This window comes from Solanum stenotomum, chromosome 7, assembly GCF_019186545.1.
Source record: "Solanum stenotomum isolate F172 chromosome 7, ASM1918654v1, whole genome shotgun sequence".
Taxonomy (NCBI): Eukaryota; Viridiplantae; Streptophyta; class Magnoliopsida; order Solanales; family Solanaceae; genus Solanum; species Solanum stenotomum.
This window is the reverse complement of record NC_064288.1, coordinates 54,941,421-54,968,519: the sequence shown is the minus strand read 5'-3', so window position 1 is coordinate 54,968,519 and position 27,099 is coordinate 54,941,421. Positions and strand designations below refer to the sequence as shown.

Here is a 27,099-nt window from a genome sequence, read left to right as displayed (position 1 = left end):
TACTCATTGACTCAAAATATGATCTATTAAAAATATATAGATACCTTGTAACTTCCATTCTCTTAAATTCTCCAAAATATATCATGAGTTATATTTAGTGCTGATTACTATATAATAAGAAAGTGCTATTAAATGTGGCTGATATTACCTACCTATTTCTTTCCTCTATTTTAATAATAATTAATTCTTTTTCCCTGTTGTTTTGCATGAAGGATTCAAACTAATTTCTACCCCCACCCACAAAAATATTCAAATGAGATGCGATAGAAATTCAAATTAGGATTCATAATATTTAAAGACAGATTCAAAATTTGAAGATGTTGATTCCTGCATCAACCTCAAGTATAATAATGTACTAAATTAAAATAAAATATTTATATATTTTTAATGAATATATATATTTAAGCCATAAATCCATCCTTTATTATATTGTCTTTTAATTTGTCATGCTTGAGCCACCCTCAATTTCTTTTTCTTTTTTTTTCTCTTGAACATTTGCGTGTTGATAACATCACCAAGCACTAGTTTATCTTTTTTTTTTTTAATAAAAAAACTCTATGATGCATTTTATTTTGTAGTCTCCAATCTCTTCAATGTTCAAGTGGGGTCTCTATCATATTCATATCATCAATTCCTTTTTTTTATTTTTATGGAAAGTCAAAAAATGATGTTTTTCTTAGTTAAATAAATTTTTATGTATATCATCATATTAGGAGGATAAAGCATGAAAAGTGTAATAAAAGCAATCAATATTTGGTAGGTTAAAATTTAATTTGCACGCCATGGAACACAACTTGAGATCTAATCAACTTGATTGTGCACTAAATAATGTAATATGAATTAATGATGGATAAAATTACCTGACTTATTCAACTAATTATTAAGTGTTAAATCATTCCATTATCAACATAGTATCATGATAAATGTGTATAGTTATTATTTCATAATTGAGGATTATAAACTTTTTAAAATACATTAAATACCACATATTTTCAATATGAAAAGGATAAAAAAATACGCATTTTAGTTAGCTAAAGATTAACTATACTTAATCAGATATCATATACAGATCAAAATCCAAGGTCATAGATAAAAATACAATTATCCTCAATAAAATGCCAAAGTGAGGTGTATGCTCCATTATACGATTGATTTTTGTGAGGATATTATTAGTACAACAAAATAATATTTATACTATCAATATGATGTTACTTATTATTTACTTTATGAGGAATAAAGTGTGTATTTTGTGATATTTGATTTTCATTCTTTCTAACATTACCTATAACAAATCACCCTAGAAATGATCATTTTTGGATTCCACAAACATTACTAGAAAATATAAAATTAGCTATGAAATTTATTGATATCCTCAATTAGTCCAGAGCTAAATATTACATAACTAATTAAATTTTCTTATAATCCATCGCCAAATGAAATTTCTGTTATTTAACTATTAAGTTTTGTCTGTAGTTAATTTTTTTTTTTTTAATTAACCGACTTAGAGCAGAAAATAACAGAAAATCCACCAAGGCCCAAAAAAAAAAATAGTCAACGAGTGTAAACTTATCATGGTGCATAGTAATTAGTAGTCAACCACTTGTGTTACCAAAAGGCCTTAGTGGTCCTACTTGCTCTTTTAACTTATTATAAATGAGGTAAATATATATATATGGTGTCTGGTGAGAATCCACCAACAAATTAAGGTGGATTTTTCCACAGTAATTAACAACTAATAACAGCAATAATCTCTACTTGCAAACTCATTAGATGGACAAAATTGAAAGACATCAGAAGTATTAAGGATAGTCTAATTAATACGGATAAGACACAAGTACCCCTTAGACTATGACCAAAATTCCAGAGGCACACCTTAACTAAATTAAGGTCTTATTATCCTCCTGAACTTAATTTTTTTTGTAATTTTGTACACCTTTTGTCTTACGTGGCACACTCCGTGACTCCACGCAATTGAGGAGCGTGGGAGATATTTGGATGATACGTAAGTCAAAAAAGTGCACAAAATTACAAACAAAATGGGTTCAGTGAGGTAATAGGACCTTAGTTTAATTGAGGTACTTGTACATTTTCCCTAATTAATATGGTATAATATTGTCTGGTTTGAGCTAAATTACTTTTATATGTTATTTTTTCCCCTTATCAATTTTTAAGGTGAGACGACTTACCCCTGAGCTCAATAACAAAATCGAATTTAATGAATGAGGTTTAACTAAATCCCCTCCATCCAGAGGTGAAGAAGTGTCAACACCAGTTTCAAAACCCAAATACTCTCATCGTGGAGTATAGAATGGGGTTCAATAATAAAAATCTTAAAGATCGAATATATAAAGGTTCAAATTCAGGATCTGATCTCTATCTTTATCCAATAATTATATGGTGCAAACATGATTATTTAAAAAAAATAAAGTTTTTGTGTATATTATATAAACAGTTGAATCCCATGTACATAAAAAAAAAGCTTCCAAGTATATAGCATTTTAATTTCCTATTTTTGAATCCTCTGATCTAACTTCTGGCTTCGCCACTATCTAGCCGTCAAGTTGCACAATCAACAAAAATCAACAAGGTGGGGTCCAAAGTGTTTCCTGAATTTGACTAGCAAATAGCCTTTCGACGTTTTTTTTTTTGGTAAACTTATTTGATATAACTAGTTATCTTACAATTGCAAGGAGCAAAGATGTCATGTTAATTACTTCGTCTGTCCTAATTTATGCGATATTACAAAGTTTTCTCATATTTCTTAAACTCCATAGTACAATCAAGTTACATCATATAAATTAGAACAGAGGAAGTATATATATATATATATATATATATATAATAAGCTTATAACTCCAGTTCGTATTATTGAATTGTTGTCGTGTCTATATTATTACATTGAAACTCTATTTATAGACACTAGAATACAATCCTTTACCAAGTAGGATACTAATTACTATTCCTATTTCTATTCTAATAGGATTGTATAAACATATTCCTATTCTAATAGGTTGTATAAACCTATAATTAATACGAGGACTGATGAGGGGCTTGGTGAGATATCTGCAAGTTGATCGGTCAACTTCACAAAATTTACAGTCAATTTCAATGTGCTTGTCTTCTCATGAAATACTGAATTTGTTGCATAATGCCGATAAAACACAGAGTGATAAAATTACAGTGTTGAACTTCCCAAACCAAACTTGCAAAGATTGTTTCAGACCATAAAGTGACTCACATAATCGACATACAAGCTACTAAACTCCCCTGAGCAACAAAGTGCTCAAAATCTAGTATAAAGTATATGGATTGAGTTGGAATCAATAGATGAGTCAATATTAAACAAGAAAGTCACTAAAAAATTGGTCGGAACATGCTCATACGCCAGAGTATAGATTTGATGGCTGAAAGTGGTCACAATCTAAGAAATAAAATTACATGGGTAGGGAATGATGGCACGACCCAACTAGAAAATAAGAAATTATTTAGGAAAGGTCGGATTAATGGCACGACCCTATTGAAGAAGAGAAAGTATATGGGTAGGGTCGGAATGATGGCACAACCCTACACAAATCAGATTTGAGAAGTCACTTAAAAACTAATGAAACTACACAAATCAAATCTGAGGACTCACCAAAAAGACACATGCTGCTATGCAACTCAGATATGAAATAGTAGTTCGGAAAAATCTATGGTACCACGCAAATTAAATAGGAAAAATAGTCCAGAGAGATGCACGGTGCTATACACATAGGATATGAAAAAGTAATCACCGGAATGATGGCACGGTGCTTTTTTTTTTTTTTGGTAAACTTATTTGATATAACTAGTTATCTTTGACATTCAGCCTAACTTTGATGAATAGGTTGGTTTTTTCTTAATATAACTTTTGAAGTATATTAGTAATGGAAATGGATATGTCAATAAAGCACTAAGAAGCAATTGCAACAAAAATATACAAATTTAAGTAATTTATGACGGAGATATGTTGAAACAAAAAGTTTGCTTCAATTTGACAGATGCATATTACATTCTTAAAATAATAATTTGAAAAATAGAGGAAGAAGTAACTTCAGGAACACTAAACTTGTCAATAATAAGTTTCGTGTGTCAATACCCTACTTAAAAAACTTAGTAGCTAAATTGATAGTTAGTAATATGGAAACATTTTTGCCCTTATATTCTTAGAAAAAGGTTATATTTATCCTTTATAATACTTTTTTTGATATATGAAACTTAAAAAAGAGGGGTGTGTTTCTCAAACTAATAAGTGATAGTTTAGGTATGCAACTCACACTCATAATAGTTTATGTATGAAACTCAAAAAAACGAAGGGAAAAAAGGGTCAAAAATGCCCTTAAACTATGTGAAAGGAACAAAAATGTTCTCCGTTTATAGTTTGGCTAAAAAATTCCCTTACCGTCAATACTTTAGTTCAAAAATGCTTTGCGGTCAATACTTCAGTCCAGAAATGCCCCTATTGTTACAAAATGGGTCAAAAATGCCCTTTTCCGAATAAATATATTATTTTTTTCTTTTTAAACACATCTTCTTCCTAATTAAAATACGGAAAAGGGTCAAAAATACCCTTAAACTATTCGAAATAGCTCATATTTACCCTTAAATCGTTTCTAAGGAAAATGGAGAAATGAGGGAAAAATTAGGGGAAATGGGTGAAATCGTATTGAGGGGAAAATTATTAGTCTACGGGGCAGTGGAACCCTATTGGCGCTTATGTGGCATCCACACGGCATTTAACAACTTCCGTTAATAAGAAGGGTATTTTTGACCCAATAGTCGGAAAGGGTAGATTTGAGCCGAAATATTGTTTAAGGGTAAATATGAGCTATTTCCGATAGTTTAGGGGTATTTTTGAGCCTTTTTCGATTAAAATATTATTAAAGAACACCATTCTTGTTTTCTTTCTTCTAAAATCACTTTAACAAATAAAAATGTAGGAAATAATTTTTTCTTCTTAATCTCATTTTATCAAATAAAATAGAATAACTTCATGTACCATTTCGACTGATAATATATATCATCTATATAAGATCATAGTATATCCATCATTAATTTATATTTATATAAGGATAAAAAATAATGATAATAAAATAAGAAATATTTTCATTTTTTTAATTTTTTTTCTAAATTGAAGTAAGATAAACATTTGCTAATTTAAAAAAAAAAACATTATTCGAAAAAGAATGTGTTAAAAAGAATATAATAATATATTTATTTAGAAAATGAGCATATTTGACCCATTAAATGACAATAAAGACATTTTTGTACTAAAGTATTGAGGGCAAGGGCATTTTTGGACCAAACTGCGAACGGGGGACATTTTTGTTTCTTTCACATAGTTTAAGGACATTTTTGTTCCTTTCACATAGTTTAAGGGCATTTTTGACCCTTTTCCCAAAAAGAAATAATTTAGATGTGTTTTTGACACTTATCTTACAATTAACATGCAGTTATATATCCTTTCACGTTGCAAGAATGAATATATTCTCACGTAATTATATAGTATTTGATCAAAATTTATTAAGTTTTTCTATTATTTTTTTCTAACGGATGAAATCTTTATTACTCATTGTTTTATTTTTTTTTATAAAAAAAACAGGTTTTTAGAGTCGCCACTTAATTTTTAAAGAAAAATTAAGAAAACTGATTTTTAAAAGATTAAACAAGTAAATCAATTGAAAATATTATAAAGGGTTTGGGGTTCATATTAATGTTTTAAGAAGGTTTTAAAAGCACCTAAAACGTTCGCTAACTCGCGGTTATTCGATAATTAAAATATTTGGCTAATTATTTAAAAGAGATAAGCATGCTTGATTAAATAGAGGGAAATAAACAACTTAAGGCTAAAAATCACTTTAGAGGGGAGAGGGGAAATATTATAAGGATATAACTTAAAGTTGAGAATACTAAAAAATCCAAAGTCAAATAAAATATACTTGTTTGATTTTAAAAGATATGGTTGATTCATCTTTCGGGGAATTGAATTAAGGAAAAAACCTTAGAATCAAGTAAACAAATAGGAAAAATTGTATGAAATAGTAAACTGTTAATTCAAATTAAATGTTGTAGCCATAGTTTATTTTATTTGTAATTCGCAGCAAACTTCCCATTTTTTTACCATCTGATTCGGTATACAATTAGTCATTTTCGGTATACAATTACCCATTCAGTATACAAATGTATAAAATGCGTTTGTGTTTGTATAAAGCAAGAGAAAAATGTATATACAAATACAAATACATATATTTTCGTCCTATACACTTATAATTATACAAATACAAATCTTATTATACAAATTACAATGTATAAATGAATTTATACAAAACTAAACAATTTGTATAAAATTGGATGTATCTAGTGAATTATATAAATCAAAAGCTCCGTAGCAAACATAAAATTTGCTATGAAGCGCAATTATGCAAACTATAGCTATAGCATACAAATATGACTTTTATGTTTGCTATATGTGAAAGTTGCTCCAAAATTAATTAATCCACCAATTATATAACAAAATCACAACTTAATAATTTTTCTAAAAGTAACTCTTTTGTGTGTTGTTTAATTTACTTTCTTCCCTTTTGTTGTGTAAATAAAACTTATTATGAAAATATTTAATTATGAATTCTGAGGTTTAGAGTAAGAACTTCAAAATAAGTCTATCAAAATATGATTCGCTTAAATTTGGTTGGCTTAATGATTCGACTATTTATTAGTAATTGAACTTATTTTAATCCATTCAAATTCAATCCATCTTTTAGGCTAATTAAGTATGTATCAAAAATTGATCCATATAAAATCATGTTAAAATATTTTGTTTATTTGATATATTATATAAAGTCATAGTGACGAAGAATAAAAAGTTTAATATGTCAATTAGGAAATATAGAAAAAAAATCAAATAAAGAAATGATAACTTTCAAAGAATTAGAGGATAATGATTCTTCATTTGTCAATTTTAACATGTTCAAATTCAACTTAAAATACTCATTATAGAGTATGGAAGGTAAAAATAGTTAAACACAAATTTTATTTTTTAAAAAAAACCTACGTTGCTGACATAACTTGTTATGTTTTTTATGGCATAACTTATGAAATATAATGATACGAGCATATAAATTTATATTGCAACAATAGTGTTTGTTGTCACTCGTGAACTTTTCATAAATGCCTTTTTCTTTTCTATAGAATCCCACATCTCTTCAATTTTCAGATTCTTTCCTTGCTGCATCATGTGTTTGTGTTAAAGGCAGATGAATACATTACAATTCTCCATGGCTGGTTGTTCACATAAGGTTCCTCATACTTACTCTCTCTTTGAGGCATGAATATGAGGTACAATCAGATGGTCTTGCAAAGTACAAGCCCTGGCAACATATATTATTACAGTGATTAGTTACTTCAAAATAACTTTCTGATGGTTAAATACTTCTGGTTTTATTTGATATTTTTGTGCTCCACCAGAAGTTTTGGATTATTCAGTTTTAACACAAAAACCATACAAGAAGTACAATTTTGAGTTGTCTTTCAATACGAGAAATCTTGAAGAACCTAAAAGTTGTCTCATGTAAAAACTTATTGTGATCTTGAATGGATTGTGGACACGCAGTCTGGAAGACACTATTTGTACTTTGTTGAGTGAAAGATGGCAGATTTCCACCGAAGATTGGTTTCCNAGTCGTCTTTCAATATGAGAAATCTTGAAGAACCTAAAAGTTGTCTCATGTAAAAATTGGTTGTGATCTTGAATGGATTGTGGACACGCAGTCTGGAAGACACTATTTGTACTTTGTTGAGTGAAAGATGGCAGATTTCCACCGAAGATTGGTTTCCTTGCCTCCTTTTTTATTATATGTTTTACTTGAGCTGTAGCCAGGCCAAGGGTTCGCTTGGGGCCAGCAATAGTCTCCGAGTGTCTGCCACGTCCAGGGTACAGGCTCGGGGCGTGACATTTATACTCTTAAAAATAGATTTATATAAAATACTATAACATCAAAATACAAGAAAAGTTCTATTCTAATAAATTTTAATGAAGAATGTTTTAACCGAGCGAAGCGCGGATCCATTTCCTAGTTATAGTTAATATTAGTTGCGCGTCACACGAATACGTGTACTAATTTACTGTAATTATTAGAACTGTCAAAAAGGGTCGTCCTAGTCCCACCCAGCCCAAGCCTCGCAGGCCAAGGAATTTGAAGGGCTAGGGTGGGTTGGTCCTTCATTCGGAAGGGCTTGAAAATGCTCAACCCAATCCAACCCAGGGTCGAGGACTGGGGTGGGCTAGCCCTTTTTTCTGTTTTTTATTTTTTTTTCTGTTCAAACTTATAATTCTATAACATCAAGAAAATGAGAAGATTTTCAAATCAAATTTGCAAAACAATGGTGTTGTTTTAATAACACTAGCAAAAAGTCTAGTGTAATTAGCATGTATCTCGCATACCAGATACGCGAGTGAAATAATAGAGTAACAACTAAGATTGGAGGGAGGCGAGGGCGCGAGATTTGTCTATGCATCTTAGATACATGTGAATCTACTTGGATAGAGTGTATCTAAAATAGATTAACCTAATTTTGAGTCCATATATTTCGAGATACATGTATTTGAACGTACCAAAATCGGGTAAGATTCATAATATTACAACATAATGTGTATTTAAGTAATTAGATTATATACTATGAGATTATTGTAAGTTACCCTTAAACAAAATGTTTTGGCCCATGGGCCGACCCGACCTTGCCCCGATCAAGCCTCAAGGGCCAAAAGCTTATATGGGTCGGACTTATAAGCCCTACTTTAAAATGGGCATGAAAAATTATATCTCAACTCTACCTCAATAACGAGTTGGGTTGGGTTGGGTTGGACCGGCCCCATGGGCTAAGCCCATTTTGACGGCTCAAGTAATTATAGGGGTCAAACGTATCACCCATGTTCATAGAACTAGTATACCTGAACTCGACTAGAAAACAACTTTTTTGACTAATTCTTTTAAGTTTTTTTTTGTAAACTTATTGTAATATAAGCCGTCTAAATCACAATTAAAATATAAAGAAATATGAATTTTATTAATGAGTAATGCGGGTATAATTTTGTTTCTCTCTTTAATTTGTGACATATTTCTTGAACTAAGATGGTTTGAATTTGATACCTTGTAAAGTCCCAATTCGAATTGAACACGTAATTATATATGTGAACTAGGCTTCGAAGAATTTTAATTGAAATTGAACACATTTTTTAGAGTTCCAACTCGAATTGAACAGGTCTTCCATTTGGAAGAGTCGTGTCTACCGTAAAAAGTAAAGAGGCCATGCTGATTAATTACATAAAGCTTCTTCACGTATTAGAAAAGAAAAGGCGGGCAAATAGCCTAGAACAATTAAACAATAAAGGAAAGTAAATTGCAGGAACAAAAAATAATTTTGCAACACAGAAATTAAAGTTGGAATAAAAATTGAAGATCAACTAAAAAGAAAAAAAAAAATCATGTTTCTGTTGTAGCGATTTCATCTTGTTTCCACATCTTTATGGTCTTGTTAGAGTCACAAGTAATAAGTGTTGTACCAGTAACGTCATATGTGAGAGCATATATAGCCTCAGACTGAGACGATCCCATTGTTTGAGCTTGCTGAAAATTGTGACCGCTTGTCCAATCCCAAAACCACAAGCTTCCATTGTCACCTCCGGTAGCCATAACACCTTCATGATTGACGGCCATTGCATTGATTATAGTCGTGGTGTGTTGCATATTGTGTAAAAATTGTGGGTTGGGAAGGTTGAATTTTTTTATGTTGCCATCGGTTGATGCAGAAGCAAAAGAGGAATAATAATAATTTTGAACCATAGCACGTACAGATCTGTTGTGATGAGTGAGTGTTTCCATTGTCTTACCATATCTTATATCCCACAACTTTATGGTTGAGTCGTGAGAAGCTGTCACCACAAGTAGCTGTTGAGGAAGAGTAAAAACAGAGGAAACAGTGTTTTCATGTCCGGAAAGAAGATGAATGTGAGTTTTAGTGCGGATATCCCAAACTCTGCATGCACAATCCCTAGATCCCGTGAACAGAAGGTGGTCCATTGTGGGATGAAGAGACAAGCAGTAAACGCCACTCAGATGGCCATGAAAGGAATGAATCACCTTATTTTGTTCAACGTCCCAACATTGCACTTGTCTATCATCTCCAGCAGAGAAGATCATGTTGCTGTTGTTGTTAGCAACAACACCTCTTATTTGCTCAACATGACCTGTCAACGTTACCTTTAGCCTACCACTTGCTAAATCCCATATCTTGATACTACAATCCGCGGAACCTGTACAGAACCAAGTATTAGTAGCATCTACCGCAACTGATCGTACCCACCCCGAATGACCGCTAATAACCCTGTAATTTTTCCACCTTCTCTCCATCATGCTTGTTTTTGTCCAAAACGTTTTGATTTCATAGTTATAATTGTCAAATCCTAAATGAGGTAGGATTTATAAATTTATAACTACATGGAAGGCTTGAGGTAGCAATGGCAATATATGGAGCGGGTGATTGGAGAAACAGAAAACTTAAAAATAGGACTAGGAATTTATTCAATAGGCTCAAATTTACTTCTATACAATTACAGCAATTAAACTCCTTTTAATAGAGTTTGATAGCACTAATTCCTACTATCACTCAATTACTAACAAACTGAAAGGATTGTGCTATCTTTATTCAACCAACTATGTACGTGAGACTAAGTCAAGTCAATTGAAATATATTTATTATTCTTATAATCAACTTGATGAAAAATTTAACACTATTTATAATATGTTAATCGTTGTAACAAGCCGCCTTCAGTTGTAGGCTAACAATATGACACAAAAAAACGAAATTCTTGCCCCTGGACCCGCACAAAACTAAATTATTTTAATATTGACCCGCTCCGCACCCGCATATATATAAATCCGCCTTGCCCCGTCCTATTGCCATCCCTAGCTTGAGTGATGATAGACAATTCCTCAATGTTTTCCAATTTTTCTATGCAAGTACAAGATGCACTTCTTCCTTCTGCGACAAGGCAAGGAGAAAATCAATCAACTAAAACCTAATCCAAGAGATTAATAAGAGCCAGATATTGCAAGTTAAAGAGAAGGAACCCAAAAAAACCCAAGAAAACAAGTAATCTCACAAAAATACGGGGAGGCAATATATAATAGAAAATGATGAAAGTTATTTGAAAAAAAATGTTGGAAAAAGGTTAGTTTCCATACGATTTTGTCATGTGATGACAAGCCATATACAAGTAAAACCTCTATAAATTAATAATTTCTCTAAAATATTATTTTCCTCCAATTTCGACTTGGGCCAATAAAAAAAAATCATCAAGTTCAATAAGATAATAAGATAATAAGATAATATATTTTCAGAAGACCCCTATAAAGATATATGGTCTCATTAATATCATAAATTAATAATTCTTTAAAGTACAAATATATCTAAGACAAATTAGTGAAATATGATTCTATTGTGTTCTATTTTTTCTTAAAATTTAAATCTAGTTGAAGCTCATCTCTAACTTTTCTTATAGCATCCAAGAGCTCCGGTGTTGTCTTTTCTAACTGCACCATAAAATTGTGAATAGTTCTAGATGCGATACGTGTTTCCTTACGCGTAACTGGTTCCAAAGATATAGTATCATCTTCAACTTCATCATCAACATTGTTTTTTCGATGATATCCACAATTTCTTCTAAGGTCTGGACCTCTGAACATGTATCACTTTCACTCGGATAATCCAACATGTTATTGACATCCATTTTATTGCGGTAACCGAGATCATCAATCATTACCTCAAGTTCATGAATGATGTTTTCACAAGTGGATTCATTCAAATTCTCTAAGATTACATCCCCAGACTAATGTTACAGTGTCGAAAATAATTTGCTATTGTCTCTTGCTGAACATTTGTTGTCCAAGCAGGGATTGCAAAATTTATAGCATCCAAAACATTAATCTTTGTTGGATCAGTTTGTCCCACTTCATAGCCTTCTAATATCTTACGATAAAATCTGTTATGATAATACATCTTGAAAGCTCTTATTATCCCAGTATCACAAGGTTGAATTTTGGATATCATGTTGGGTGGCAAGAAAAACAATTCAACAATTTGTAGTCCTTCAATATTTCTATTATGGGTTGGACAATTATCTCTATTCATTGTAAAGAAATTCAAGAATTCAATCATTCATTGTAAAGTTGTCACGCCCCAAACTCAAGGGGCGCAACTTGCTCCTAATGCCAAAACTCAGGCCCGAGCCGACCCTGATGAACCATTTGCTACTAGCGCATGGCAGTCACATGCAATTAGAAAACAAACAAGTATATCTCGGCTTAAAACTAAGCTATCGGCCGGCAAGGCCCCTGTCAACAGATCTACAAAAGAAACAGCTACTCCCAAGAGTTCATATAAAAAAATTGTCAACTAGCACAAAAGTCCTGATTGGGCCGTCAAGGCCACCATGATCTCTATACCAAAACTGAAAGCATGTATATAACAAGACAATGCATCACACAACTAACAAGCTTCAGCAAACCAACAAACTAGGCCAGCATGGCCATAACGTAGTTATAAACCCCACACACTAGTCTACAAGCCTTTAAAAGTATTAACGATTGGCGGGACAGGGCCCTAACCTACCCATAAAACTATGTACAACAAAATCTAACAAACCTCCAAACACTGGCAGCTTCGGAGGAAAGAGGCTAGCCAACTGGTTAGAAGTCAATCCTGCTGTTGAGGAGGTCTACTTAGTCATCTGTCAGGACCTGCATGCATGAATGCAGCGCCCCCAGGCAATGGGGCATCAGTACAAAATAATGTACAGAGTATGAAAGACAATAGGCTATGATCAAGTATGAAAGACAATAGGCTATGATCAAGTATCCTAATATACTGGAATAATCCGATAAATAAATCAAGGATAAAATAAGTGTACTGACCTGCTCCTAAATCTAAATTTATCAAAAATAATAAAACAACAACCTAACAGAGCCCCCATAAGCTCGGCAGGTACAAACAGCACACAAGACCACCTACTCAGGCCCCCATAAGCCCGGAAAGTGTCAATCAGTCTATATACCCCTATCGATAGTCCCCTAGCCCTGTAGGCAATCACATAGCCCTCTTAGGCATTAATATAGCCCCATAGCAGCACATAGTTCTCTTAGGTATCAACATAGCTTATAGACAACCCATAGCCCTCTTAGGCAACAACATAGCCATGTAGGAAGCCCATAGCCTTCTTAGGCATCAATATAGCCCTATAGGCAACTCATAGCCCTTCTAGGCATCAATATAGCCCCGTAGGCAACATATAGCCCTTTTAGTTATCCATTTAGCCCCATAAGCAGAACATAGCCCTTCTAGGCATAAATCACATTCCTGCAGCTAACCACAATTGCCCCAAGGGGCAATAATAACAATCAAATCGTTAAAAGCGAGCAATCTAGTTATAAGCAACCTGTACAAATAGCTTCTAAGTCGTGTCCAACATAAGGACGCTACAAACTGAATAAGAATTCCGACAAGGGAGGATTATATCAACTCGAGCAGCCAATAATCAACAATAACTGCTACAAGTATATCAAGTATATTAAGGAACATGCCGTAAGTAGGGAATAGCCTTAACATACCTTTTTTTTGCTAAATTCACGTGGCCTAACGACTTTTACTCATAACTCCCTTGATACTACAACAAGGTAGGACCATAATTAACACACAAAATAAAAGATACCATGACAATACGATAAAAGATATGTATTTCCGTCGCAAATTGCTATTTGCTGCTTATAAAAGCTAGATTCGATGAAAGAAGGGTCTTACCTCGATCTTAGGTTTGTAATACGCCTCAAAACCTTCAAATATATTCAAACCCTTGTTGTCCCAACACTAAAGTGTGATATGCTACGAAATCAATTAAACAAATTATACCACGATGATGAGCCCAACGCGTAGAACAACTTTCGTCAAGGACTTAAGTCGAGAAAATTTATACTTCACTTGATGCTAGAAATGGGTTTCTCTCATTTCTCTGGTTATTAGCTTAAAAATGAAGAAAAAGTTCGAAGAAGAAGATATATGTAACTTTCCACCGACCTAGGGCCCCACCTCACGTGCCTGCTTACGCAGTCCTACGAAAACGTAAATATCTCTCTATTCTGAAGTCGTATGAACAAATGGTTTGATGCGTTAGAAACTAGACTCGTAGACCTTCGATTCGATAGTTTGTGGGCCCCATAAATCTTTATAGATTGGAAGAAAACCTCCAACACATTTGACCCAAATTTAAGAGAAATCTTTAAGAAGGAACTTACGATAACTTCCGCCAACTTTTATTTTGCCTTTTACCTAACTTCAAAACTTGAGATGCAACACTTGAACACTTAAAATAGGACATACCACATAATTCTTAATTTATTACCCACCCTCCTTGTCTTTCCATGGAGATACGAGTAATTTTAGACGTTTTGGAAAGTCGGAATGTTACAAAAATAATACATAATGTTCATTATTTCTTAAAAATCAATTATTATTCATTGTATTTTTATTAAAATTAGCATTCAATGTATGATGATGAGAAAAAAAAACTATATAAGCAACATATGAAATTTCTTTAAATCATATCCAAAAATGGCTTCAATATTTAATATTATGGGATGGACAATTATTTAATATTTATGTGAAATCAATATATATGATACGTAAATTAGTAAGATACAATGATTTTGATGTATTCGTTGTACTTTATGTATAATATTTTTTTTATGTGAAATCAATAAATATGATACATAAATTAATAAAATACAATAATGTTGATATAATCAAAATTAACCTTCATTAAATCTCAAACCATTCTTTAAATTAATAAATATTAATTTAGCGATTAAATAATATCTCTATAAAATAATAAAATTTCATGGTGTCACCTATATTAATTTATTGAGGTTTTACTGCATAACTTTTCGTCAATAGAAACATTGCGATCCTTGATAAATTTGCCCTTGAATACCACTAATTCATCTTCCCAAATGTACTATAATAATCAGAAGATAAACTATCTTTTAAGAAAAAAATGAATTATGAAGAGAACATATAATGATCTATGAAAGTTTAGTCTTGGAATCTAATTTTTAATAAATAAATAGTTAATTTCTATTATTATTTTAATTTACAGCGTATAATATTTTTAACTGATTTCTGTTGGAATGTACGCGTCCACCAGTGATCACAGGACTAGGTCCCTCGACAGAATTAAAGTGCAGAAAATAAATAACACAATGTAAAACAGGCACAAGAGTTTTACGTGGAAACCTCCTTGCTCAAGGGAGTAAAACCACGACCTGTCACATAGGATTTTCAAACTGTTTTCACTAATCTTCTCAAGCAAAAGCGAAACACAGTTTGCAACCACAACGGTGATATTAACACCCTAATATCACACTTAGTAATACTCATATTACTTAAACAAGCCAAAACAATAATCTTATTGCCCACTAAACCAACTAACTCTAGTTGATCTAGACTTTAAGAAACCCCAAGGCTAACTCTAGCCACCAACTCCGATCTCTAAGAAAAGAGCTTAAACGAGCAGCAACTCTGCTGCACCACACATCAACTAACTCTAGTTGACACTCCTAGGCAACTTTACCCAATAGAACACCAAAACAATGGTGTAAAAGGCTTGACCAAAACTTAGAAGATTCGACTAATTAACTCTAGTTAATACGACTCAAACTAAATATTTAGACGAGCAAATGATCTACTATCTTTTATAACTTAGGAGCAGATTTACAATGTAAGCACATAAGACACAAAATTCAAAATACAACAAAGACTCTTCTTCACTCTATCAGGTCCCGTTGTTGAGTTGAGTAGCGTTATTCCTTGAAGATGACCTTCTCTTTTCAAACTTATGAATTTTTAGAGAAAATACAAGTTTTTGTTTGCCAAATCTTGAATTTGTGTTTTGTGTTAAGAGATTATATCAAATGAAGACAAACTGCTTGATACCTCACATTGGCTGAGAGCTTGCTTCTCTGGAAGGACGTGCACCTACCACATCAGAGGTGACAGCTTTTCTGACAACTATCTTGTCGTCCTTTTTACATACACAGTCTTGTAGGGACCAGGTCCCTTGCAAACTTTTCTTAGTGAGTTCTTGAGAAGACTTGCTGACTCTCTCTCCTTTTGAATGAATGATTTATTTTGTAGTTTGTCATGTTGATTAAATCAACCATAAAGAGTTATTGACTATTGGACAAACAACCTCGTCCATTCTGATTAGTGTAGTACGTTGACGCCTCACTAACCTCTGACAGGACAACTATACAGTTGTACACCATTGTAAATTGGACGAGAGAACTCTGCCAGGGATCGGGTCCCTGCAATTGTGAGCCACTAAAATAGACAGTCTCATCCGCTCTTCCTATTAGTGCAGTACACTGCACTTTTCACCTACCACCTGACATGACAACTTTACAGTTGTACCCTACCCCATTTGAATCTGGATGAGAGCACTCTGCTAGGGACCGGGTCCTTGTATTTGTGAGGATCATTAAAACACATAGAATATAACATTTTTATAAAGATCTTTTTGCAATCCATCATAGAAGAATTGTGGAAATTGAACAAAGGCGCAGTCTTTTTCATCATATTGGGAGAGATGGAGTATATTTAATGAGCTAGATTTGGTTCAGTAGTTTTTCAATAAAGTGAAACATGACATAAAACAAAAGATAGTTGATCTTTTTAACTTTTCAAATTCTTCCTCTATTCTTTTTTCAATCTATGTTGCTCGAATCCTTCAACAAACAAACAATTCAATCGTGTTAGAATTCAGATCTTTCAAACATGCATTATTTTTTGAAAATCCAACATGGATACAACAAACTAATATACCTAAATTCATCTAGAAAGCAACCTTTTCACTTTGTTTTATAGTTTTTGTAAACTTATTAAAATATAACTTGATCATTACCTTAAGGCGAAATAATCTAATGGACCATTGTACTTGTATGCGTTTGTATTGTGGATCCTTCTACTTAACTTTTTATCAACTAAACCCTTAAACTCGATCAAAAAATGATTTTTAAACCCCTTTTATCATGTGTGTAGCCCACTCTCCCTTAAATAGATGACATGTCAAATCCATGTCACATAAATTAATAACACGTCATAATTATCTTTATTAACTATTTTTATAAATTATTAATCAAACTATTAAATAAAAGGTAAAATAATTCTTTAAAGTAAATTCTTTTTTCTCTCACCTTCCTCCAACTTCCGTCCACCTCTTCCGACCAAAAACCACCACCACCACCACTTACACCCTCATTGTATCTTTTTCTTCCATTTAAACTTGTCTTCATAAAAAAAAAAAAAGGGGTTTCTTCTATTTAAACTTGTCTTCATACAAAAAAAGAGGGACATTGAAAATGAAAGTCTTGAAAAGAAAATCTTGAATCTTAAATTAGATCTAAATTAATCTTCCTTTGTTTCCTTTTCTTTTTCTTCCTTTGTAACTTGTAAGCCTTTTGTATCTCAAAATTTTACTCTTTAATGATGGTATCTGGTGAAACTAAAATGGAAATTTATAAAATGAAAAAATAAATAAAAAACCGGATCTACTAATGGGGTGGGGGTGACTAAAAAGGGGAATTGAGGCAAAAATGGAGAGGGGATAGTTGAAGCCTGAAAGAGGGGGTTAGGGATGGCTGAAAAAGGGGGTTAGGGCTGATATAAGACCAATGAACAGATTGCTGAGCTGACAAGTTGGTTAAAACTATCATTCAGATAGTTAGTTATATTGTTAAACCAGTTAGTTACACAACTCCCGCCTAATGGAATAGTATAGAATTGTGTTGTAATAGCATATAAAGATCTCAAGTGTAATAGCACCATTCATTGATTGACATAACAAGAATTCTCTTCTCCTTTCTACTATTTCTCTGTCAAAGATAAACACTCAGAACTCCCCTGTTTTAGCCATCATCTTTTTCGAACTATTGTTCCTAGATTAACAATACCCATCCAATTACTGAATTCCATTGTATGTGCATCAATTGGTATCAGAGCAAGGCTATTCTTAACACGGCTATGGCCAGAAGCAAGAATCAAGAAAGACCCACGGAAGATATGGATGCTAGACTTCTGCAAATTCAGGATCAATTGCAGATAGTGATAGAAGGTATGACTAGTAGTAACGATCATCATACGCAAACAGATAAAGAGTTGTTTAAAATCAAAGAGGTGATTGGATACATGAGTACTCGAGGAAGAGAACAAGAACATGATAAAGTAGAATCTTCAAATGCTAGAACGTGTTCAATAGAATGCCCACATGAGAATCGACCCAGAGAAATGCATAATGGAGTTCCTCCTACTCGTAATTTCTAAACTCGATATTCATGATTGGAATTTCCTAATTTTTTTGGATTTGATTTGCGAACTTGGTTGTATAAAGTAGACCAATTCTTTGTTATGGATGAAGTTCCTTTTGATCAAAGGGTAAGGGTAACTTCCATCCATTTATAAGGGGAAGTCATTGCTTGGCATAGGTCCTATGTAAGGTCTAGGAATCCGGTTCTGGAACCTACATGGACTGAATATGAGCTAGCCTTGAGTGAGAGGTTTGGGGAAGGGTTTGAAGACCCAATGGAGGAGCTCAAGAATCTGCAGTAAACTAGCATTGTTAAGGAATACCAGGCTAAATTTGATAGACTACTGACTGGGTGAATCTGTCAGTTGTTTTTTAGAAGGGTTGAAGCCACAGTTAAACAAATCTGTAAGAATTCAGAATCCAAGAACGTTGATGCAAGCCTATAAAATTGCTAGATTGCAGAAAGGTGTCTTTGAAGCTCATGCTCAGTCTTGGCGTTTGAAGACTAATAACAAACCCCAACATTCCATTCTATCTACTCCAACCACTTTTAAACCTCAAATTTTTCAAATGTCTTTCATATCAAACCCCATATTCAGGAAGCTTTTTGAATCAAATGGGAGTATAGTTAACAATTTCAATGGAAACAACCCTGGAAGGGGGTTAATAGTAGCATAAATGGATGAAAAAAGGGCTAAAGGGTTATGTTTTTCTTGTGATGAAAAGTACATGGTTGGCCACATCTGTAAAGCAAAGAAACAAATCTTTCTGGTGGATGTAATTGAAGATGAGGCAAAATCTGAATTGGTAGAGTTAGAGCAAGAGGTCAGGGAGGAGACAAATGAATTCATGACCATATCCTTGCAATCATTTACAGGAGTTACTGGCTATCAGACGATAAGGGTAACTGGTTATCATGAAAAAAGGCCCTTACAAGTACTGATTGTTACAGGAAGTACCCATAACTTCATTGACCAAAAAGTGGCCAAAAAGTTAGGTTATAAGCCTAATCCATTCTTGGAGCAGTCAATTAGTGTAGCAGATGGAAGAAAAGTGCAGACTGCCTCTATATGTAAAAATCTTCAGTGGCTTTTACAGGGAACAACGTTTTTTTTCAGATTTCTTGCTTTTACCTCTGGGAAATATTGATATTGTATTGGGGGTTCAGTGGTTGAACACCTTGGGCAGAATTTTATTTGACTTCAGCAATAGGACCATTGAGTTTATGTATCAGGGCAAAAAAACATATGCTAAGAGGTATTAGTAGTCAATTTAAGGCAACTAAGGCAAGGACCTTGAACAAGATAGATGTAACGACTCGGAAAATGATAGAGTGAAACTAGAGCCTCACATGTGAGTTTGGAGTCGAGAACTTAATGAAATGATTATATTTGAATTTGACCCAAAAAGTTCTTAAAAATGTGCTTCGGAAGTTACCGGAAACTTGTTTAGCGGTATACTAAAAGATCCGTTTCGTTTTTCGAAAATCCGACTTCATATTCTTGTTTAGGGGGTCAAATTGAGTGGGAAATGGGTCTAACCCAAATTTTAGAGCAACCGTATCAAAATTCGAAATTTCCAAGTGAAGCCTTTTTCGAGGGTCTACTTTGGAGGGTCATATCTCCTAGCACACAAATTATTTGGGTGGCCATAATATATCCATGGAAAGCCCTTTGAGTTANGTGAGCCACTAAAATAGACAGTCTCATCCGCTCTTCCTATTAGTGCAGTACACTGCACTTTTCACCTACCACCTGACATGACAACTTTACAGTTGTACCCTACCCCATTTGAATCTGGATGAGAGCACTCTGCTAGGGACCGGGTCCTTGTATTTGTGAGGATCATTAAAACACATAGAATATAACATTTTTATAAAGATCTTTTTGCAATCCATCATAGAAGAATTGTGGAAATTGAACAAAGGCGCAGTCTTTTTCATCATATTGGGAGAGATGGAGTATATTTAATGAGCTAGATTTGGTTCAGTAGTTTTTCAATAAAGTGAAACATGACATAAAACAAAAGATAGTTGATCTTTTTAACTTTTCAAATTCTTCCTCTATTCTTTTTTCAATCTATGTTGCTCGAATCCTTCAACAAACAAACAATTCAATCGTGTTAGAATTCAGATCTTTCAAACATGCATTATTTTTTGAAAATCCAACATGGATCGACAAACTAATATACCTAAATTCATCTACAAAGCAACCTTTTCACTTTGTTTTATAGTTTTTGTAAGCTTATTAAAATATAACTTGATCATTACCTTAAGGCGAAATAATCTAATGGACCATTGTACTTGTATGTGTTTGTATTATGGATCCTTCTACTTAACTCTTTATCAACTAAACCCTTAAACTCGATCAAAAGATGATTTTTAAACCCCTTCTATCATGTGTGTAGCCCACTCTCCCTTAAATAGATGACATGTCAAATCCATGTCACATAAATTAATAACACGTCATAATTATCTTTATGAACTATTTTTATAAATTATTAATCAAAAAATTAAATAAAAGGTAAAATAATTCTTTAAAGTAAATTCTTATTTCTCTCACCTTCTTTATTATTATTGATTGACATAATAAGAATTCTCTTCTCCGTTCTACTATTTCTCTGTCAAAGATAAACACTCAGAACTCCCCTGTTTTAGCCATCATCTTCTTCGAACTATTGTTCCTAGATTACCAATACCCATCCAATTACCGAATTCCATTGTCTGTGCATCAATTGGTATCAGAGCAAGGCTATTCTTAACACGGCTATGACCAGAAGCAAGAATCAAGAAAGACCCATGGAAGATATGGATGCTAGACTTCTGCAAATTCAAGATCAATTGTAGAAAGTGATAGAAGGTATGACTAGTATTAACGATCATAATACGCAAACAGATAAAGAGTTGTTTGAAATCAAAGAGGTGATTGGATACATGAGTACTCGAGGAAGAGAACAAGAACCTGATAAAGTAGAATCTTCAAATGCTAGAACGTGTTCGATAGAATGCCCACATGAGAATCGACCCAGAGAAATGCCTAATGGAGTTCCTCATACTAGTAATTTCTAAACTCGATATTCATGATTGGAATTTCCTAAATTTTCTGGATTTGATTTGCGAACTTGGTTGTATAAAGTAGACCAATTCTTTGTTATGGATGAAGTTCATTTTTATCAAAGGGTAAGGGTAACTTCCATCCATTTAGAAGGGGAAGTCATTGCTTGGCATAGGTCCTATGTAAAGTCTAGGAATCCGGTTCTGGACCCTACATGGACAGAATATGTGCTAGCCTTGAGTGAGAGGTTTGGGGAAGGGTTTGAAGAACCAATGGAGGAGCTCAAGAATCTGCAACAAACTAGCACTGTTAAGGAATACCAGGCTGAATTTGATAGACTACTGACTGGGTGAATCTGTCAGTTGATTTTCAGGGGGGTTGAAGCCACAATTAAACAAATCTATAAGAATTCAGAATCCAAGGACGTTGATGCAAGCCTATAAAATTGCTAGATTGCAGGAAGGTGTCTTTGAAGCTCATGCTCAGTCTTGGGGTTTGAAGACTAATAACAAACCCCAACATTCCATTCTATCTACTCCAACCACTTTTAAACCTCAAATTTTTCAAATGTCTTTCATATCAAACCCCATATTCAGGAAGCCTTTTGAATCAAATGGGAGTATAGTTAACAATTTCAATGGAAATAACCCTGAAAGGGGGTTAACTGTAGCATAAATGGATGAAAAAAGGGCTAAAGGGTTATGTTTTTCTTGTGATGAAAGTTACATGGTTGGCCACATCTGTAAAGCCAAGAAACAAATCTTTCTAGTGGATGTAATTGAAGATGAGGAAGAATCTAAATTAGTGGAGTTAGAGCAAGAGGTCAGGGAGGAGACAAAGGAATTCATGACCATATCCTTTCAAGCATTTACAGGAGTTACTGGCTATCAGACGATAAGGGTAACTGGTTATCATGAAAAAAGGCCCTTACAAGTACTGATTGTTACAGGAAGCACCCATAACTTCATTGACCAAGAAGTGGCCAAAAGTAGGTTGTAAGCCTAATCCTATCTTGGAGCAGTCAATTAGTGTAGCGAATGGAAGAAAAGTGCAAACTGCCTCTATATATAAAAATCTTCAGTGGCTCTTACAGGGAATAACGTTTGCTTCAGATTTCTTGCTTTTACCTCTGGGAAATGTTGATATTATATTGGGGGTTCAGTGGTTGAACACCTTGGGCAGAATTTTATTTGACTTCAGCAATAGGACCATTGAGTTTATGTATCAGGGCAAAAAAACATGTGCTAAGAGGTGCTAGTAGTCAGTTTAAGGCAACTAAGGCAAGGACCTTGAACAAGATAGATGATGAAGACGCTCAGTTCTTCATGATGTCATTGCTACAAGAGGGTAGTAAAGTACTCAGTTGCCACAATATTCAGGTTGATCAAGGCATGGTTGTATCACTAGAGATGTATGTCTTATATGATCAGTTTGCTAGCATATTTGCAATTCCTACTACATTACCTCCACATAGAGGACCATTTGATCATAGGATACCCCTCTTGGAGTATACCAACCCTGTAAACAAGAGACCTTATAGGTATCCAGGTGTTAAGAAGGACATTATTGAAAAATTGGTTCAAGAGATGTTAGATCAAGGAATCGTTCAACAAAGTACCAGTCCGTATGCATCTCATGTAGTCTTGGTGGGAAAGAAAGATGGGAGTTGGAGGCTTTGTGTGGATTATAGAGCATTAAATCAATTGACTATTAAGGACAAGTTTCCTATACCCATAATTAAAGATCTTCTGGATGAGTTGGGTGGAGCTGTAGTATTCTCCAAAATAGACCTCAGGGCAGTGTATCACCAGTTGAGAATGGCTAGTGGAGACACACATAAAACAACTTTTAAAACTCATGAGGGTCACTATGAGTTTTTAGTTATGTCGTTTGGCTTAACTAATGCACCCTCCCCTTTCCAAAGCCTTATGAATGTTGTTTTCAAACCATTATTGAGGAAATCAGTCTTGGTTTTTTTTTTTATAACATATTGATTTACAGTAAAAGTATGAGAGATCATATTGTTCATATCAGGTCTGTGTTTGATCTAATGAAGCAATTCCAGTTGTGTGCTAAGCAATCAAAGTGTGCTTTTGGTGTCCACAGAGTGGAGTATTTGGGACATTTTATCATTGTTGAATGGGTATCTACTAACCCTAGGAAAATTGAGGTTGTTCAACAATGTCCCATCCCTACTAATCTTAAGCAATTTAGAGGATTTTTGGGGTTGGCTAGGTATTATAGAAGGTTTATCAAATGATTTAGTTCTGTCAGTAAATCTCTACATGAATTGTTGAAAAAAGATGCATGTTTATGGAAGAAAGAGACAACTTTGACTTTTGAACAGCTGAAACAAGCATTGATCTATGCACATGTTTTGGCTATGCCTGACTACTTTAAGCCCTTCTTGGTGGAAACTGATGCTAGTGGAAAAGGAATTGGAGTTGTATTAATGCAATAGGGACATCCAATTGCCTACATCAGTAAAGGCAACTTTGGCTTTTGAACAACTGAAACAAACATTGATCTCTGCACTGTTTTGGCTATGCCTGACTACTGTAAGCCCTTCTTGGTGGAAACTAATGCATTTTTATGGAAGGAAGAGGCAACTTTGGCTTTTGAACAGCTGAAACAAGCATTGATCTCTACACTTGTTTTGGCTATGCCTGACTACTGTAAGCCCTTCTTGGTGGAAACTAATGCTAGTGGAAAAGGAATTGGAGTTGTATTGATGCAACAAGGACATCCAATTGCCTACATCAGTAAATCATTAGCCCCAAAACATCAAGCTATGTCTGTTTATGATTGAGAACTGCTAGCTCTCATTTTTGCAGTGACTAAATGGTCTCACTACCTACTAGGTAGACCAATTATTGTCAAAACTGATCAGAAGGCATTAAAGTACTTGCTAGAGTAGAAAATTCATACTGATTTTCAAGTAGTTGGGATCTTTAAGCTTATGGCATTTGACTTCTCTATTGAATACAAAAAAAGGGTTGAAAATAAGGTTGCTGATGTTTTATCAAGAAAACCTGATGCTGAATTACTGGGCATTTCCTTGTTAACTCCTAATGACTCACTTTATTAACAAATTAAAGGCACCTGGTCCGCTGATGCTAATCTGCAAGAGTTGATTGTTAAGTTGCAAGAACGTCCTTGTAAGTCCTTTACTTGGACTAATGATCAGTTGAGATGGAAAGGGAGATTAGTAGTAGGTAATGATCCTTTGTTAAGAAAAAACATCATCAAGTTATGGCATGATTCTACCCAGGCAAGTCATTCTGGAATGGATGCTACAATCAAGAGGCTGCAATTATTATTTTACTAGAAATCCCTCATTTCAGATACCAGGGATTACATTAGCATGTGTGACATTTACCAAAGGCATAAGTATGACGCCTCTGCTTATCCAGGCTTATTACAACCATTACCAGTTCCTGAAGGAATATGGACTGACATCTGCTTAGATTTTATTGAAGGGCTCCCTAAGTCTCAAGGCAAATATATGATTCAAGTAGTGGTCGACAGGTTGAGCAAGTCTGGACATTTCTTGAGTTTACAACATCCATATACTACACAATCAGTTGCTAAATGCTTCATAGATAATGTCTTTAACCTTCATGGGATGCCTGCCACAATTACCAGTGATAGAGATCCTATTTTTCTTAGTGATTTCTAGCAGGAGTTATTTACAATTTAAGGGGTTCAGCTGCAGAGGTCTACTGCTTACCATCCTCAAACAGATGGTCAAATAGAGGTCTTGAATAGAACCTTGGAAACTTACTTGAGGTGTTTTTGTTCAGACAGGCCTACAGAATGGTCTTCATATTTACCGTTAGCAGAATGGTGGTACAATACCACTTACTACACTTCTATCAAATGTACTCCGTATGAGGTATTGTATGGTCAGAAACCTCATATTCATTTGCCTTATATAGTGGGTGAAACTGCTAATGAAATGGTAGATAGGTCCTTGGCTGCTAGGGAAGCTATTCTACAGTTGCTCAAATTTCACATTGGTAGAGCTCAACAAAGGATGAAGGACATGGCTGATAAACATAGGTCTTAAAGGAGTTTCCAAGTTGGTGAGTGGGTATACTTAAAGCTTCAGCCTTTTAGGTAGGTATCTGTAAGTGCCAGACCTTTCAACAAATTAGCTGCGAGGTACTTTAGGCCCTATCTTGTGGAAGCTAAAGTTGGTGCAGTGGCCTATAAGTTGCTTATGATTGTTGATGTTAGGATACACCCTACATTCTTCTCAATCATCTTCCTGTGCTTCACCTTTCAAGTCCTTATTGTCCTTTGTCGGAGCTTATTCTTGAAAGGAGGTTGGTGAAGAGAGGAAACAAAATTATTTGTCAGGTTCTTGTGAAGTGGACTGATATTGACGTCTCTCAAGCTACTTGTGAGTATCTTACTGAGCTTCAATATCGATTTCCTTCTCTCCACACTTGAGGTCAAGTGTGATCTTCAACGAGGGGTATTGATACAAAACTAATGAACAGATTGCTGAGTTGACAAGTTGGTTAAAACTATCATTTAGATAGTTAGTTATATTGTTATACCAGTTAGTTACACAACTCCCGCCTAATGGAATAGTAGAAAATTGTGTTGTAATAGCATATAAAGATCTTAAGTGTAATAGTGACATTCATTGATTGACATAATAAGAATTTTCTTCTCCTTTCTACTATTTCTCTCTCAAAGTTAAACATTCGGAACTCCCCTGTTTTAGCCATCCTCTTTTTCGAACTACTGTTCCTAGATTAACAATACCCATCCGATTACCGAATTCCATTGTTTATGCATCAAGAGCAAATATGGGGGGTGAGGGATGGCTGAAAAGGGGGATTAGGGTGACAGGTGGGCTGAAAAGAAAGGTTGGGACGGGGATAGGGGTAGGAGTGGGGGATGACTAAAGAAGGTGAGGTGAGGGAAAGATGAAGGCGTTTTTTTTAAAAAAATTANTTAAAGAAGTTTCCAAGTTGGTGAGTGGGTATACTTAAAGCTTCAGCCTTATAGGTAGGTATCTGTAAGTGCCAGACCTTTCAACAAATTAGCTGCGAGGTACTTTGGGCCCTATCTTGTGGAAGCTAAGGTTGGTGCAGTGGCCTACAAGTTGCTTATGCCTGTTGATATTAGGATACACCCTACATTCTTCTCAATCATCCTCCTGTGTTGCACCTTTCAAGTCCTTATTGTCCTTTGTCGGAGCTTATTCTTGAAAGGAGGTTGGTGAAGAGAGGAAACAAAACTTTTTGTCAGGTTCTTGTGAAGTGGACTGATATTGACATCTCTCAAGCTACTTGTGAGTATCTTACTGAGCTTCAATATTGATTTCCTTCTTTCCACACTTAAGGTCAAGTGTGATCTTCAACTAGGGGTATTGATACAAAACTAATGAACAGATTGTTGAGCTGACAAATTGGTTAAAACTATCATTTAAATAGTTAGTTATATTGTTAAACCAGTTAGTTACACAACTCCCGCCTAATGAAATAGTAGAAAATTGTGTTGTAATAGCATATAAAGATCTGAAGTGTAATAGTGACATTCATTGATTTACATAATAAGAATTCTCTTCTCCTTTCTACTATTTCTCTCTCAAAGCTAAACACTCGA

General features: G+C 34.1%; 1 protein-coding gene across 1 annotated transcript; it reads right to left on the bottom strand.

Moving 5' to 3' along the window:
- Positions 1–9,497: 9,497 nt before the first annotated feature.
- Positions 9,498–10,424, bottom strand: LOC125870056 (protein pleiotropic regulatory locus 1-like). Its single transcript, XM_049550421.1, has one exon. The coding sequence runs from the start codon at positions 10,422–10,424 to the stop codon at positions 9,498–9,500; it is 927 nt and encodes a 308-aa protein (XP_049406378.1).
- Positions 10,425–27,099: the final 16,675 nt, after the last annotated feature.

Coding starts and splice junctions, on each gene's coding strand:
- LOC125870056 (XM_049550421.1), bottom strand. CDS start 10,424: ATGGAGAGAAGGTGGAAAAATTACAGGGTTATTAGCGGTCATTCGGGG.